This window comes from Carassius auratus, unplaced genomic scaffold (genome assembly GCF_003368295.1).
Source record: "Carassius auratus strain Wakin unplaced genomic scaffold, ASM336829v1 scaf_tig00215565, whole genome shotgun sequence".
Classification (NCBI taxonomy): Eukaryota; Metazoa; Chordata; class Actinopteri; order Cypriniformes; family Cyprinidae; genus Carassius; species Carassius auratus.
The window spans coordinates 2,643-20,804 of NW_020528142.1; the positions used below are offsets into that span (position 1 = coordinate 2,643).

An 18,162-nucleotide genomic window follows, 5' to 3' on the forward strand; every position below is an offset into this window, starting at 1 on the left:
CTAGACAACTTAAACTGGCCTCATGTAACACTTTATGTAGTTCAAAGTTGTTTAGATGTTTTATAGGAGAGATAAAGGAATGGTTCGGGACATAAACTTGTCAAGTAGCTGTCCAAAAACAGACTAGTTAAAATATTTGTAATACTTGATATTGTTTAGTGGGATGAACGGAAACTTCTCAGAGTGAGTTGGAATGTTCTAACAATGTGCTTTAGCATGCTAACTGCTAGCTGATAGACTGTTAGCAAGCTTTCTGAATTCATCCAAAAAGTTTGAAGTCAAAACAAAGTTTCAAAATGTTGTCAGATTATTTAAAACATTAAATCGATCAAAAGTGACAGTGAGACCAAGGCTCAAGTAACAAGGCTTCCTTAAGACTGACTTCATCAACTAATCATTCAGGCAACCCACATCTAGTTTATTTTGGAAGCATTTCAGCACATCCCAGGAAGGGATGGTTGCGAACATTTTGAACGCTCTGTAAACTCCCACCCTGCTTAGTGTGCTTCATTGAAAGAGAGTGATGATTCTTGAAGCAGTTTCGACTCTTCAAGCGGGTGCAGTGTTGCTGCAAATTGGCCAATACACAGGCTAGAGCTTCAGGTGTTTATTGAAACAGAGGAAAGCAGTTGGTCTTTTCCATGACCATTAGATACTGAAAAAGCCTGAGTCAGTTTTACTACTGACGCTAAAAGCTTAATTTCACTGCAGGTGGTTTTTCATGTGTGTATGATTGCTTACATGCCTTTGGTATCTGTGTGTGTGTGAGAGGGTTTTTATGCAGAATCCAAATGAACACTTGCCAAGTGCCAAATGTGAGTAAAAATGGCTTAGGTGAGTAAATAAAACTTGCTAATGAGCTACTAGACAGCTATTAACTTTATTAGAAGCTGTGTAACATGGTCAACATCGAAGTAATATTATGAAAACATTGATCTAACACTTGCTGATGCGCAGATTTCAAACCATAGGCACAAATATGTGAGAACATTTTCACATTAAGCAATGAATTGCAAATATGAGGAACACGTTGGTATTTTGTTGTAGATACTGGCTCATCTCATTGCTGTGAGTGACCTTGACCTCTACTTTGTCACAGATATGTCGATAAAGAAGAAATACATTCAGAATCAGGTGAATATAAGAAATATTTCTGAACCGGGTGGCAGAAAGTTAATTTTAAGACCCTGACTGTGTTTACTATATTGACTACAAGAGTGCACTATGAAGTTAAAGGTATAGTTCACCCAAAAATTATGTCAATAATTACTCATGCGGTCATTTCAAACCTGTAATCTTCGTTGGTTTACTGAACTCAAATAAATATATTTTTGATGAAATCCGAGAGATTTCTGACCTTCTGTAGACAGCAAGGATCCTATTCAAGGGCATCGTTAAAATAGTTTATGTGACATCAGTGGTTTAACCTTAATTTTATAAGCGTAAAGAAAACAAAAATAACACAAGAATTTCTTCTCTTCCATGTCACTCTTCCCATACAGTCAGTACCACGACACAGTTGTTATTTCTGTTTCCTTTACATGATAGTTGCGTTGCTGTCTATGCAGTGTCTAAAAGCTCTTGGAGTTCTGCTAATAAACAAAGGTCTGACAAGTTTGGAACGACATGAGGGTGAGTAATTAATAACAGAATGTTCATTTTTGGGTGAACTATGCCTTTAAAATAACATTTTCTTTTCTACAAACTCACACTACTTTTATTTGAATCACTCTGTCTCTCACTGTTTCTCTCTCAGACCTAAATCCCAGTGATATTTAAGGGTCTTAACCTGTGTCTTTCATCCCTCCGTTGTGGAGCGTGTGTGAGATCTAGCGTTAGCCCCCATCGCTACGCGCTCTGCTAGCTAATGTAGACAGGCACGCTCTGAGCGTGTGCAAAAGCTCATGACCCTCTCCACAAAGACAGACTGCAAATGAGCCTCTCTTTCTCTCCCCTATCTAGATCTTTGTCTCTCCGCTAGTGTCAGCATTCCCTCCTTCCCTCACTCTCTTTTCTCACTCTGTCACACAGTCTCTCTTTCGTTCACTCCCTCGCTCTTTCTCTTTATCTAAGTAATTACCACTCCCCCCGACATCTCTGCCACTGTCATAATCTTGTTTCTTTCTTTCTGTCTCGCTCTCCTGCACAGTGTTTCTCCCTCTTTAGCAGTTCGAGAGGAAATCAATATAGACATGACCCTCTCAGGAGCCACAATATCACCTTTGGGTGTGGTGGTTGTTGGGACAGCAAACGCAACGTTAAGACACTCTTTGGTCTACTTGCACTGATCTTCGTGACACACCCAAGTATGACTCGCAAGATCCGGTTACAAATATGTTGAATGTGCTATATCTGCAAGTTGACTATACAGCATTTAAAACGAGTCTTTGCAAGAAGACTTAAAAATTCTGACGTTTTCAGAGACAAGAGGAGAAATATTCTGATGAATAATAGGAGAACAATTTAATGTAATGCAACATTTTTTAATATTTTTTTTTTATTTTTTAAAATCATGTCACTGTATGTCATTTGCATGTTAATGCCAATATTCTAAATATTTATAGTAGTAGCTCTGTCTGTATGTTACCCTTTATTCTTTAATGATTTATATATATATATATATATATATATATATATATATATATATATATATATATATTATATACACACACACATAACAAAAAAGCAAATCTTGTTCATTAGTCAAATTCGTTTATAAATGATAACTCAACAGGTATGAAATATGATCCGTAAATGGAAAAACACTGTTTATGAGCGCTCAGGTGACCGCTAGACTGCTGCAGGTTAGTAGGGAAATGTATTTACATACATTTATGACCAACTAATACCTAAACTATAGTTCGTTTTTTTAAGCATAAGCTAGGGTATGTGTACAGTCTGCGTGAAGTTAATTTCATTATCAGCGTGCACATAGTGTAGTGTATGTACACAGCACATTATTTGTTTCAATGCAAATTACAGTAGTTTGTCCACAAGGAGGCGTCAAAGCTGGGCTGTTGTTTCACAGTTAGAAAAGAAGCCGAAGGAGGCAGGACTATTAAAGACAGTAAAAAATAAAACAATTGACACCTGAATTGATCGGTGCTTGTTTTGGGGAATTAAAAGCCACCTGCAACTCTACTTTAAACGAGAACAAATACATTATTTTCGCTCATAACTTTTGGGGAAAGGATTAGGCCTACTTCTAAGCATATGTCAAGCGCACTATTAAATGGATTACACTTTGAAAGGTTGTACTGTAAAAAAACCAAATAGATGTTAGGCCTAACATCAATAGAAAGTGTATTAGTAATCCAAACATTGCAAAATGTTTTTATGTGCGTTTACAGTAGTTCTAGTTTTAAACCAACAGGTTCAGCAGCACGATTTTAAGAAAAACGCAACAAATGGGCCTTTGTTCATTTCTCATTATGATGTCACGAAGCACATTGTATCAGGCTGCTGTTCTTTTCCTCTCCCATTATTTTATGACAGGAGGGGAGATGCTCACTTAGCAGCTCTCTCTCTGTCTCGTTCTCTGGAGGTAATTAGTGAATCAGCCAGTAATTAGTTTGCTTCATGTCTGGTAATTCCCTCTCGTTGCCCACAATGACACTCCCAGCCGTCAACAGTCAACACTGTCACGCTGTTTAAAAAAAAAAAAAGACACCTCGTCTCTTCCTCTTTGCCTTTTCCTCTCCTTGTCGAACGAACGAGTGTGTGTCAGAGTCTCGCCCACGAACAGCTCTTTTGAGGCAGTTGTGTGTGTGTGTGTGTGTGTGTTCTTAAACACGTTTACTCATCCTCTCTATTTCCCCTCTGCGCTCTGTAAGTGTGCCGGATTGTTTACCTCCCTTTTTCCTCTCCACCATCTCTCTCTCTCTCGCTCTCTCCCTCCCTCACTCTAGGATCGGAAGTCCTCCGAGGCCGTGCATTCTTCTGTCCCTCCCCCACCCATCTCTCACTATAGACAGAACATGCAAGACAGAGAAAGAGCTGCGTGTGGTGCCCTCCGCATTAACATACAACACGATGCACACGTACAGGTGCACGCATGGATACTACGCTCTCAGATACTTAATCGAATGTGCCCCATCCCAAGAGGATGAGGCCTTTTTCATTGCGTGCGTGCGTTTGTGTGTGTTATCTGATGAGGTCTGTCTCAGGGGTGGCTATGGTGCTGTTAGAGAGTGACTTGCTGATAAAAGGCCTGCGAGAGAGGCAGGAAAAAAGAGGGGGAGGAGGCTTCTTTGACTGGACACATAAATCAAGGCCCTGGTAATTGCTGCTCAGGAGAAAAAGTGCCTGGGAGAGGGTGGTTGTGAAACTGAACACTAAAGCCATGCTAGCGCATGCTCACACACATCACAAACACACAATGCTGTCATGTTGCAAATGCGATTATAAACAATACGGCTCCTTTCTGAAACCTAGCACCTATATAGACAGCTACCTTGTAAGGCAGCATCCGAAATTTCACTAGTGAGTGATTTGGGACATTTTACGTAGGTAGCACTTCTTTGCGTCACACATATAGCGCTGGGAGGGCACAGAGACCCGACTCACAATTGATTCCAATGGGATTTGATGTTAGCATGTTGCTAAGCTAACAGCTTGACGCACTGATAAGCATAAAATGCAAAGGTTGTGCTAATGTCGTGTGAAATAGTATATTTGTTGTTATTGATACATATAATTTCTCTTGCTTTACATGAACATTTTTGCAGTGGATTGTGGGATTGTCTTTTGTGCAATGGGTCAGAGCTGCCTTAGATATGGGCTTAAACAAGGTATCTTAAAGTCATAGAACAAGGAATCTAAGGGATAGTTCACCTAAAAATGAAAATTCTATTATTTACTCCATAATTTAGTACCAAACCTGAATGCCGCCTTCTGTAGAACACAAGAAGATATTTTATATATTATTTTATATCTAGATTTCTACAGAAAAAAAAAATTAGAATGACATGAGACTGAGTAAATGATGACAGAATTTCCATTTTTGCTTGGCCTCCCTTGACAAGGCATCGTAACGTTGCCTTTTTGTTCTTTGTGGTGCCTTAAAATGCTTTCTAGGTGGGCAGCTTATTAGGATTTGGAACAAAGCTCATATGTAGTATTGACACACTCTGCTTCCCTCATTCCACACGTACCCACACACTCGATTTATCAGAGCCTGCGCTTGCCTTCCTGTGTGGGAATGTTGGACAATAAAGAAAGAAGATCTGAGGCTGTGATTGGTCGTTTTATCTCATCTCTTGAGAGAAGAGCCATGATTGGTTCACTCATCCCAGGGAAGTGAGACAGTAAAAGATGAAAATTAATCTGTCACAGACGCAGACACACTTAAAAACCCTTCACCAATCAAACACCGTTTCAACAGCTTAAAACATTTCCCTCCGCTCTTTCTTTCTCTCTCTCTCTCTCTCTCTCTCTCTCTCTCTCTCTCTCTCTCTCTCTCTCTCTCTCTCTCTCTCTCTCTCTCATAATAAAGTTCATCATAATTTCTGCTTCTGTCGAGCCTTGAATAATTAGTCATGATCGCTTTCAACAAGGCACAGCTGCGAGAAACAAAGGAGAGATAAGAGGAGAAAGAATGAGAGAAGATTTTGAAACAGACACGCACAAGCACCTGTTGTGACATTCAACTCTGATTTCTGTTGTATTTTAAGAGTAAATCTACATATCGCATGACACATGCAGGTCGCACAAATGCATACAAATCTCACAGGTTTTTCTCCAAAACCAGGGTAGAAAACACAGAAGATGTGTTGCATTATTTTTGGTATCTGAGAACATGAACAAATTACCCCAAATGTTTAATAAATAATAATGTAGTTAAGTTAGAACTTAGAATCTGATTTTGTGTGGCACTCTATATGGCTTTTCTTGTCTTTTTTCCTTTAAAAAAGCAGAACAGAATAGCTTATTGCTCCAAATACTGCATTTTATCCCTCATAAAGAGAAAAAAGAGTGGTAGACAGGAAGAGTGAGCATAACAGAGCGAGGAAGCATGAGGGAGACATCTATTTCGCTGTGCTTCTGTTATCTTTACTTTCTCATCCTTACATCAGATTTCGTCATGTTCTCCTCTTACCTCTACCTGCAGATCCACACAGAGAGAGTCCGTCTGTGTTTAATTAAGCCGTGTGTGCTCCCTATTTATTTCTGAAATTTTTAGGCGAAGCCAACGAACAATGCACACTCGTCCAAACAAAGGAAAACAAGTAGGCTCATTCAGACACCGTCTCTCTTGCATTTTAACGCTCGTCTTTCTCAAAGAGCTATCGTTTAATTTCATTTCACGCTATTTTAAGTGACAGCTGATTTTGTAGATGTGGTTGAAATGAACATCTGGGGGTTAACATCATCATTTGACGTTTCGGTCTGTTTACTGGAATTGTTTATTAGGGATTCATATGGAGAAATCAGAGCCGTGGATGGGTTTCTATCCATAATGCTCAATGAACTGGCACTGAACCTTTGCACGCGTGAGTGTGTGTGCGTGTAATTGAGCTGTAGACAGAAATATGGCTTTACGGCCACCACTAATGGCTTCTGTGCAGAGGAATAGAGAGAGGGAGAAAGGGAATATAGAAGCTGGGAAAGATAATGCAACATGGGAGGGAAGGGAGGGCAAAAGGTTGGGGTAGAGAGAGGTGGAGAGTTTGTGCAAAAGGGGACGGAAGAGTGGGAAATGAGAGGGTGGGCTGCACTCCGGCCGGTTCTACCTCATAACAGGTGTGTTATGGAGGCTTTGACACAAAAAAACGGCTACTCTGGCATTTCTTTGTTCTTTTGTCATTGCACCAGTAGATGTAAGGATCATATAAAACGTGCTTTTGTTTGTAGTCAATTTGTGATGTAGATTTCTTGGTTTTGGCTGGTGATCCATGCCTGCCAGGCTCTCATTTGTTTGTAGATTTGATGCGATTGATATTCAAGCAAATAATCTGATAAAGGCAGCAGCACCTGGTGATTTTGATAGACGGCGGCCCCTCCACACCTTTGTTGCAGTGTATTTTTATTTCATCAATCTGTTTAATCGATCCTTCTTAGGTAGTGCTGCTTGAGAGTAAAAGTAAAGCATAGCTACCAATGTGAAGGTCGTAATTTCAGTTACCAGGGATTGCATGAACTGATAAAGCACCAAGCTGCTTTGCATAAAAAATGCATGCATAAATACAAGAGCAGTGGTTATAGGGGGTGTACCAACAGGCATTGACCATTAAAAATTCTGTCATCCATGTGGGAGCATCTCAAGCTGTCTCTGGAGTCTTTTAAGCCATATTGGGCCTTAACTTGATCAGCCAAGGCTAAATTTATGCATCACTGGCATTGCCAAAATTCTTTACCACGTTTAAGATGCCATAGCTTGTGTTTATGTGCACATCTGTCAGTATTCAACTCCGATTTGATGAATCGGCCAGTCACTACACAAACGCCCTCATGAGTGTGTTGGCACGTGGTGTATTATTATAGGGAATGATGTGAGCAAGCCCCTCAGATTAGTGTCTGATCTGGGCCGAGGCTCACTACTGGTAATCAATGTGTGTTTGTGTGTGTATGCATGAGATCAATGAAAGCAATCACTCTGACTCTCTGTATTGCACTATGTATTGCTTTGTTCAAACTGCAGTGAGCTGTTTTCCTTAGCACATCCTTCAACACCTTGAACAACTGCAGATGAGCTGAACTTTTAAGAGTTCACCGTCATCAGATAGTCTTGCCTGTTTGTTGACTTTGGTAAAGCCTCGCATTTAGTTGGCACCAGTGCACCAACATACAGTGTGCTATGGGCATCCCGAGTTCGAATTCCGACTCGAGGACCTTTCCCTAGCTTAGCTTCCTATCAGTTCTGATCTGTCCTATGAATCTGAGTGTAACTTAGGTAAAAATTTGCACCAATAGCCTTGTGAGCAGCACGCTGAAACAGCGCCATTGTGCTACGAGCATCCCGAGTTCGAATCCTGACTCGAATCCCCCACCACTTATCTCTCCCCCACTTTGCTTCCTGTCAGTTCTATCACAGTGATGCCAAAAAAAACTCACACTTAATGTTTTCACCCAGCTTAGAGTGTCATTTACATTTTAAAATACTTTCTTCTTAGACAACTGCACGTAAACCATAGGTTGATTTCTCCTAAAAGTGTAAATACACTGGAGAACTTGTGCAGGAAACCTGTTTGAAGTCATTATTTTAGTTCTGTCATGACAACTCTGAGTGATTTGCGTGGTAATGTACATGACAATGTTAATGTGTTTGGTCTTGGCAGAATAGACCTGATTACGCTGCTGCTGCTGTGGCAGCAGAACAAGTACCAAGACTTGCTACTGCCAATACATCCACAACATACTGCTGAGCATGTAAGAAATTCTGCTGCTGCACATGTAACATTAATAACCCACATAGCATACATGATCACCCCATAGTAGATCTATACAGCTGGAGCTGATGAAGGTGGAGGGTTTCTGAAGTGCACTGCAAACTGCTACCACAACCATTAGCCAAGTATTTGAATGTTGAGCAGCAAGCTCATTGGCTGCTGATACAGAAGAGAACCAATCAGCTGTGACGTGATGATGTTGTCATTATGTCATGCTGTGTTAGATCTATCAGATTGTGCCATCTAGAGTTTCATGCCAGAACATTTTTTTTTTCAGTTCCATTTAGTGATACTGGTGCTACAGAAATTTCACATTTTGTTTAAAAAACTTTCCATTTCTAGGTACACATCTTTGAAGAGTGCAAGTTCTGTGGTGATTACAAAACATTGCTGTTTGACTGGGTGGTCAGCTTCTGCATAGACCAGTGGCATGAGTTTGGGGCAGGGTTACTTGTTTGCCTAATCAGGGGCAGCATGAGGCCCCGTCCACATGGAGACGCGTTTCTGTGAATACGCACAAATTTTTTATCGGATAGGGTTTCGTCCACATGGTCCACGCCGTCTTTGCGTTTTCGTCTGGACGGCTAATCCGTATATTTTCTGAAATGATGACGTCATCAGCCCACATTGCCCCCCTAGTCAGACACCTCTATGTCACGTAACAGCAACAAAAACATGAACAAACACTGAACGATTGTCTTTTTATTAACTAACATTAACACTGATTAATAAATGTATTGTTCCATATACGTTTGTGTACCACACGCAAGGTTTATGAGCATAGTCCAAGTCTTCTTCTCTGTTTTTAGTGTATCTCTGTGGCAGAATTACAGCGCCACATACTGGTCTGGCATGTATTCTACATCATTATGCAGTTTCGTGTGGATGCGGATATTTCTTGAGACGAGGAAAAAAAAGATCGGATTGGGGTAAAGTCCGTCTTCATGTGGACAGGGCCTGAGTGTTCTGGAAACCGGTTTGGAAACATATTCACCCAATTACTTTTTTGGTTGTGCTACTGCTGCAGAAAATATGCACTACTACTCTTTCAGCAACAATTTCAAATTCCGTAATCATTCTGTCAGTTTATAAACCATCTTATTATACAAAAAATTCTTACTGTATTTGCACTGATCCTCCAGTCTTCAACAACCTTTTAAGTTGACAGTTTAGTTTCAAAGATGACAAAGCGCTGTAGGATCAAGAGTGGTTCACACGTGTGAACGAAAGAGAAAAGATGGATATGGAATCAGCAAAGGAGACAGAAAGAGGAGGAAGAAAGGATAAAAGAGAGGGACTTAATTTACGCTGCTCTCTCTGGGTCTCTCTCTCTCTCTCTCGGCTGCTGCCCGCTGTCGTCCATCATGGCTCCTATGAGCACCATCTGCTCAACATTACAGCCACTGTTGCCTGGCTACCTGCTTTCTCTCTCTCTCTCTCTCGATCTCTCTGTTGCTCTTTCCTGTTTTTTTCTCTCTCCCTCTCCTTAATGTTTTTTTTCTGTCATTTGAATCCTTTTCTCTCACCCCTCATCTCTCTTTCTCTCCATGCTCGGCTGAGGAGTCTTTGGCTCACACGCATTATCCGGCAGGAAGAAGGAGACACATCTTTTACACCACTCATGATTAAGCCATCTGCAGAGAGAGCTGAAGGGAAAGGGAGGGATGAGGGGATCGTAATGAAAACGAGTGTGTAAGGCGGTGAGGGTGAAAGAGAAGAAAAAGAGAGGAGGTTAAGGGAAATGTGGAGGAAGGAGGGAAAGACGGAGAACGGAATGGAGACATGGGCACAGAGGTGGAAGAAATAGAGATAGATGACGACTCAAAAAGGGAGTGAGAGAGAGACTAAAGGAGTGATGGGAAAAAAAAAAGATCAACACTGCCCCCTTCTGGCCTGTCCGGCTTTCAACAGAGATTTGGGCAGCATGACTGGTTAACAGAAGAGATCCAGCTGTCCACACACAGATTTGTGCTCATTGACCAGTCTGGTCTAGATTTATCTGAACAGTCTCCTGTGGCGTGCGCATGTTTGTGTTTCATTATTTATTCTGTTATAAGAGCCTCGTGGAGAGCTGGTTTAAATAAAATGATCGCTCCAGATTGGAGCCTTGTGGTTAGTGAATGTGCTCGGGCACATTGAATTATGTGGTGCTTGTGCGGATAATGCAAGTTTGAATCCAGTTTGCAACAGTTCCCCCTTCTCTGCCCAACATCCCCTAGTCTAGCTCTAACTGTTCCTATTAAAAAGTAGCAAAAGGCTTAACAACAGTTGCGTGGCGTTTCAGTTTAGTTTTCTTGGACGTCAGATCTGTAAGACTATAAACACTTGGTCTGGGTCTCATGTCTCTTTGCTTTGGATCTCAGTTTATATTGTCTCAGACAAGACCGCAGTCTATTTCCAGTGTGCTAGAAGTCATTTTATATTACCTTAACCACTATTCAGAGGGAAATCTTTTCCTCTCCCCAGACAAGATCTCCACAGCTCCTTTTATCCCACTTTGTTTTGAGGTTTTTTTTTTTTTTTTCGTTTTTTTTCATTAGGAAACCAGTTTTGATATATTTTGCAATGTAATTTAATCCTGTTTTAATAAAGCTGAATTTTCAGTAGCTATTATTCCATTCTTCAGTGTTGCATGTTCCTTCAGATCATTCCAACCTGCTGATTTGCTGCTCAAGAAACATTTCTCATCAGTGTTTCTTATCAATATATGTTCAAAAGAACAGCAATTATTTGAAATGATTGCTTTTGTAATTTTATGTGAAATGTATATTGTTTAATTTAGTACCAGTCCTCAGAGATCAACTGACAGCTCACTCAGAAAATAATCTGTTAATTTATTTTCTGAAGAATTAGAAATGTATCATGCTAGTTGTCAATAATTGAATGGCTAAATAAATGAAGTGTATCATCTGTTATACAGAACACTGTCTGATCGGCTCTCTTTTCTTGTGCCTGTAGGAAGGTGTGGTTGGTCTGCCGCGGCAGGCTGGTGGAGTTCAGCCACCTCACGGAGGACCGGGGGGTGTGACATCAGCAGGGCCTAATGGGCCGGGGCCTGGCGGATATATGCCCAATCCACAGCAGCAACAGCAGGCGGCCATGATGAAGCAGATGATCGCTATGGAGCAGGAAAAGAGGGTCCAGCTCCATCTGATGGAGCAGCAGAAAGCACAGCTTATGAGAGAGCAGAGACAACAGCAACAGCAGCAACACATGCTGGCAGAACAGGTGAGTGCCACTGAAACGGCAGGGCTTTTGTTCCAAATACTCGTATGAAATAGCCACACTTGTGAGTGTGTAAGCAGCTGCTGACCCTCCGTGGTTTCGGAGTTCTGCTTTCTGTTACTATCGATAAGGAATTTTGATATTCATGCATTTTTCTGCTTTGCTTCCCTTCTTTTTCCAGTTACAACAACAGCAGCATCTCCCCAGACAGATGAGTCAGGCACAGAGGAATCCATACCCGCTCCAGCAGTTTCAAGGCAAGACGCACACAAGTACACAGAAAAAAAAAAATATCCATGCCCAAACACGAAACACTTTGCCACTAGATGTAATGACCATATTACTTTGTGGCCCCAATGGCTTATGGTGTTTAGCAATGTAAGACCCTGAAGTAATTAGTGAATCTCCACTCCTTTAAACCTCTAAGTGCATTTCTCCATTTTAAAATGAAAGTAATTTTCTCATTCACATTTTTAAAATTATGCCTTGCCACTTAAACACCCAGTGCATCTGTCAGCATTTCTAATGAACACACACACATACATTCACTTGAACTAAGACTGTTGCAGTTACAGGGAGCCCAACTTTTTATTTTTTTTGTTGTTGATTGTAAAACTTAAATTTAGGCACCAGTAACATTATATTTCATATGTTCCTTTGGTTATTTGACTTGAATGAAAATCAGTACATTCGCAGGTCATCTTTTACAAACATTAAATGAAGGTAAAAGTACAATTTCTGTCTATTAGAATGGAAACTAAAATCTAAAAAACAGTTTGACCAGAGTACATTTTAATAAAATATTTCATATCAACAGTAAAATCTGACAATGATATCAGAAATGCAGCTTCATAAACTCAAATTATTCTGAAAAGCAGTATTTTTCAGTCGTGTGTTAGGGCTACAAACATTTTATTTATCTTTATATCAATTTTGTCTTGTCAACATAATTTAACATTTAATACATGTGTGCTCATCGATGCAGTAAGTTGTCAAACATGGAATTAATAATTTGATGCACAGACATCTGACAAGATTTCAGTGTGCAGTTTATGTCATCATATATAAATGATATTGATTCGCTATGCACTTGAAACTAATGCCATAAGACTTTAATTGAAACAAGCCTTTGATGTACTGGAAATGTAATGAGAACAACAGATGTCTGTTAATATTATTTAATTGTAAATAATTTTAGGCACGCCCCAGGAGATGGCAGCAAGGAACCAGACACTGCAGAACATGCGCAACGCTCGACTTCTGCAGCAGCAACAGCAGCAGAACCCTGGGATACTGCAGATGACGCCCGTCCAGAACTCGGGCGCCATACCTTCGCAGGGTGACATGAGTATGGCGTACGGAGGCCAGCCGGGTACACAGACCGGGATGTACCAAGGTATGAACCCAAATATGGGCCAAATGCTCCAACAGCAACAGCAGCATCATCCTAACCAGCCCGGCATGGTGATGGCACAGAGACAAGCGGGCGCCGTCGGGCAAGGGATGGTCGGCGGAGGCGGGTATGGGCAGGGAATGCTAATGAACCCATCACTCCCGCAGCAGCAAATAAAATCAGCCGTTGTTGCCCCTGGTGGGCAGCCGATGGCCAAAGTTCAGAGACTGCAAGGCATGATGGGAGGCGGAGGCCAGACTTGGCCGCAGCAGCAGCAGCAAAACATACAAGCCATGGGTGGAAGGACTTCAAACGACATGGTGGTGTTTAACAGTAACCCTGCGTATGCCATGCAAGGTGGCCAGGCTCCGAGAATGGCCAAGCAGCATTTCGCACAAGCGATGGGCGGACAGACTATGGTGGACCCTCGTTCAATAAACCCAGCGGCAATGGGTGGACCGATGATGCCGCACATGGCAGGACAACCAAGGACCAACCAGCCGCGGGGAATGGTGATGGCAGGTATGAACCAGGGTGTGCCCAACATGGCTGCTTTTGGACAGGGCCCTGCTCAGGGCATGCCGGGAGCATCGGGAGGGGGTGGGCCGTACATGCCAGGGGGTCAGCCTCAGGGCTACCAGAGGACGTCCAGTCAGGACCTGGCGTACGGTTACGGCAGCCAATCAGGGGCTGGGGCCGGGGTTTCGTTCGGCTTGTCGGATGGGACAGATTTGGATTCGACGGAAGGTTGGATGGATGAGTTTTTCCCCAGCCAATAGCCTAAGGGATTTTTTTAACAGGACAATTTTATGGAAAATGTGATTCGTTTTATTGTTTGATTTTCTTTTTTTTGTTTTTTTATTACATGGTCGACAAATCTAAGAAATATATTACATGTTGTGTATTACATGTGTGTGCTGTCACAATATTTAAACCAATTCCTCTCTGTTTGGGTTGCTTCTCAAGTAAGGATCCAGTGTTCTGTGTTTTTTTTTTTTTTTTTTTTTTTGAAGAAATACCCATTTGATTCATTTCTCTCTCTTCTTTCCCCCCTCTCATGTCCTTTCTGCTACATTAAGGGCAAGAGGCACTGAAAACCTGCAAAATGACATTGGGAAAGATTTGAATGTGTTTTTAGTTTACCATTATTCTGACACCCTGCTCATGTATGAAAGAGTGTGTGGAAATTTGTGGTGGGCCTTTGTCAACAATAGATCACTTTTCCAAACCAAACAGTTGACCCACACCTCTTTCTTCTCTTTCGTATCTTGTCTCTCTCCCTTTTCCGCTGCTCTTGACACGTGTTCATCCTCTGCATTTGCTCTGGTTTGTGTGTGTGTGTGTGTGAGCATCACAACAAAACACATCAGATTCTGCGTGCTCTCAGTGCATGCAAGATGGATGCTCTGCTGTCGCTAGGCGACCGGTGTCAGTAGAAGAGTGAAGCCATGTGTGTGTTTGTCAGCTAGGTGTTTGTTAATAAAGCTTGAAGAGATTTGGCAGCTACAAACGTCTCCCTCCCCTCCCTAAAACTGTGAGAAAGATGCTTTCTTTAGTCACAATGGCAGCTAGAAAGGATACTATGACATTTAAGATTTCAACGGCCCACAGACATTTGCGTATTTAAATTTTCTTTCAATATTTAAATGCTAACCAACATCCTATTTTTTATTCCTTTCTTTACCAGAACATTACTGCTTGTGAACACTGGTTAAAGATATTTTAATAAGAAAAAATGAAATACACCATATGTATCTCCGCTGATGGGTCATACCACTTTTCATCTTTTATTTTACTCTTCAAATGACAAATATTTATTAGTTTCCTTCACGTTTCATTTCACTGCACCACTCCCAGCTCTTGAACACACTGACACTCCTTTCCCTGCCACACATTGTCTGAAAAGACAAGGAAAGACAAGCACGTCAAGACTACATCAAGCCAACTCTGTTGCATACAACGTCCTCTTTCTCTTTCAACTGTGACACAATTTCAACCAAAACAAAAAATCGATTTGTTAATATATTTACGACCCATTTCCTCCAACTTGTGTTCATTGTTGTGAGTTTGTCAGCTAATTTCAAAAGAAGTCACAATATATGGCATCTTAGTAGCCTGACTTTAGTTTTTTGTTGTTTACCATGAGATGCCACACAAATAAGAACATCAGTCGTTTCTGCTCTGTTGTGTGTTGCTGTGCTATTATGGTATTGTAGTCATGGTGTCTTTGTAATCAAACTCTAGTTTTATTGTTTCCCGCTCTCTGAAGAATGAATATGAATGTAACATTGTGACTGACTTGCCCTTTTTTCTTATTTTTTGTCTTAATGGGAGATTGACCGCATTCACATCTTCAGTGTTTCGCAGTGTTATATTGTTGCTCTGTCAAGAGGATTGCAGATGGAGAGGGTAAAGCCCGCGTCCTCGTGCCGTCTCACCAAATATCAACAATCTGGGACCAAGATGAACATGTTTTTGATTTTTGTTGAAGTCATCGAGCTTATCTTTTTCTTCTTTTTATTTCGTACTGGTGCTGACATATATGTGATGGATAAAGATATATATATCAGATACAGTTATTTGTAAATATGTTTTTACAATTTTAAATACATCAGAGGATACATCTCTACTCACTGTAAAGATATTGCTGTTTAAGATAGAGAAGTATTTTTATTTCATCTTTTTTTTCCACTTTTAAACTCATCTGAGCTATACCATTGCACTTCAGACAATGTCTTACTACTAATTTGTAATGTAAACCTCCTCTGATTTTTATTTTGAAGGTTTTTTTCTAGTTTTAAAATTTTACTCTGTATCTAAAGCAGTGCTTTTTTCCCTTTCTTTTTTTCATGTACAGAATTATGTAAATGGTAATGCCAGAGAGTTACAAAGAATTTGTTTTTCAGAAAAAATACATTAAAGAGATTGATCATTAAAAATGTTCTCATTAAAATATGTCTCAGCAATTTATTTGATTGAAGAAAAGAGTATAGCAAGTTTAATGTTTATATATCAGTTTATATTATATAAGAAAGAAACTGAAGAAAAGGAGAACAAAATGGTAAAACAAGAAATGGGCCATAGTTAAGGTAGGTATATATATATATATATATATAAGGACAACGAGACCGTAATTGCTCAGTGGTTTGTAGGCATTATTAAAATGTTAATTTAAAACTGTAATTTACACACGAATATGACCGACACTGAATCTACCCCTCACATCGTTTTCATTTGTGAAAAACGAAATCTTGTCTACTACGAGTTAGTCTTTATCAGAAAGAAAGAATATTAAATGAAAGTAATAAAAAATGTACGTTGTTGCTTGTTTGAATAAAACCTAAGAGGAGAAATGGTCATGAGAGAGACTCTTTATATTCTAATTAAAGGCACATATGCTAAATAGCGTCGTTTAATATCTTCGCCTAATGAATCACTCCCCTTCTCTTGGAGTCTTTCTCTTCTGTGCTGTGCTGCTTTGGCACGCTGGCTTCTGATTATGATGAATGGAGAAGTGTCACTATGACACCGCCATTACTCATCTTCAGGGTGAGACACATGTGAGGGAGAGGGGAGAGAGGACGGAGGTTTGTTTGGATGTGCTGCTGAAGAGTAGAGATAAGATATAAACACACAGACTGCTCTGTCCCGTGGGGTTGCCTGCTAAATGGGGTCATCTAGTCCCTCAGCACTTCGTCCATTAGTTAAATAAAATCGTCCTTTAATCTGATCTAATAAAAACAGCCAGTGCTGCGAAACCACCAGCAACCATCTGGAAGACCAGAACAAATCACGTGGAAGTGTTCTTCCACTTATTTCCTTCTACATGTGGCCTATTGCTTGATTCTATTCGAAGTAAAAAATAAAATGAAGGAAACGCGTTTGATAAAATATTTAGAACATAGAATAAGATGCCATTCCTCACTTAATAAAGCAAATATGAAATAGACGGGAATTAAATCGTCTTTCGCTAAAATAGGCTACGTCATGTTTTGCAATCATTCAAATTTAAAACAACATCAGCACGCTACAAGATTGGCAAACATAACCTGGCAATTTAATTTTAGGTTTAAAATATGATTTTATTGGACAGTGCATAACTGTAGGCCTACTGTAGGCTGATTGTTCCTCATAATGATCGCTAGATGGCAGCAAGGCTCTTCTCTGTCGTCAGAGGAACGTTTTTATCATAATCTCTCTCTCTCTCTTCTCAATGCAAAACACTTTATCTTTCACTTATAAGTCTATTCTAACATCCATTACACATTCGATATAAAGCCTGCACAGTAGCTATTTGATCCCATCCATAATTTTGTTTTCGGAGACACATTTCAGGAATTGTAAAAGATTCTGTGTTATAAGTCTTTGATCACTTCAGGGGTCATCTTCATGGACATGCATACTTCTTGAATGGTGGTGGCCAAAAACCAACAAAAAAAAGACTGTTCCCCAAACCTATGGTCAAATATTGATACCATAGCATAGTACATACACAACCATTCAATGTTAAAACTTACTGAGAATGCATTTATAAACAATCTTTTGATATAGGCTCTCATCAAGCAACACAAAACAATGGAGTTAACTATTCACGCACTGTTTGACAAGAGATTCCTTTCGAGATTGATGCGATTTACACACACAGTAGCATGGAAACAGTCACTCTTTCTGTATAACCCTTGATCAGAATGTAAAATTGCCAATGCTTGACTTCAAATAAGATTACCTTAGTGATAAAGATGCTAGAATAAAAACCACTAAACACATGATTGCAACCCCGTCCAGACACAACAAACTGGTCACAAACAATTCATGCAGCTACCAAAAAGGCCAACGACAGGCATCAATCACATCAGGGCCTGGGACAATGAACCAACAAGAGGTGGAGAAATAGACATTTAATGTCTAATATGCACTTGAAGTCTTCTAAAGCACAAAATCAGCATGCTCCATTCTTGTGTTTATTGTAATTGAAAAAAACACAAAGTTACGAGTGAACACACAGAAACATACAGAGGTAATCATGGAAATGGATGAAAGATTTTGTAAGGCAGATTTGGACCTGCTAAAATTGCTGTGTAATGACTAGAAAATGAAAGTTCCTCATGAATAACAAAACAAATGGGGAGTTATTGGTTGTAAAATTGGAGCTTAGGC

General features: G+C 40.3%; 1 protein-coding gene across 1 annotated transcript; it reads left to right on the top strand.

The window, feature by feature from the left end:
- Nucleotides 1-1,626: 1,626 nt before the first annotated feature.
- LOC113094981 (mastermind-like protein 3) lies at nt 1,627-15,960 on the top strand. Its single transcript, XM_026260566.1, has 4 exons — nt 1,627-1,632; nt 11,346-11,615; nt 11,794-11,869; nt 12,811-15,960. The coding sequence occupies exons 1-4, from the start codon at nt 1,627-1,629 to the stop codon at nt 13,782-13,784; spliced, it is 1,326 nt and encodes a 441-aa protein (XP_026116351.1). The 3' UTR covers nt 13,785-15,960.
- The last annotated feature ends 2,202 nt before the right edge of the window (nt 15,961-18,162 follow it).

Bases quoted from the DNA above. Each gene is read 5' to 3' on its own strand.
- LOC113094981 (XM_026260566.1), top strand. The intron at 11,616-11,793 runs GTGAGTGCCACT...TTCTTTTTCCAG, and splicing joins AACACATGCTGGCAGAACAG to TTACAACAACAGCAGCATCT. The intron at 11,870-12,810 runs GCAAGACGCACA...AAATAATTTTAG, and splicing joins CCCGCTCCAGCAGTTTCAAG to GCACGCCCCAGGAGATGGCA.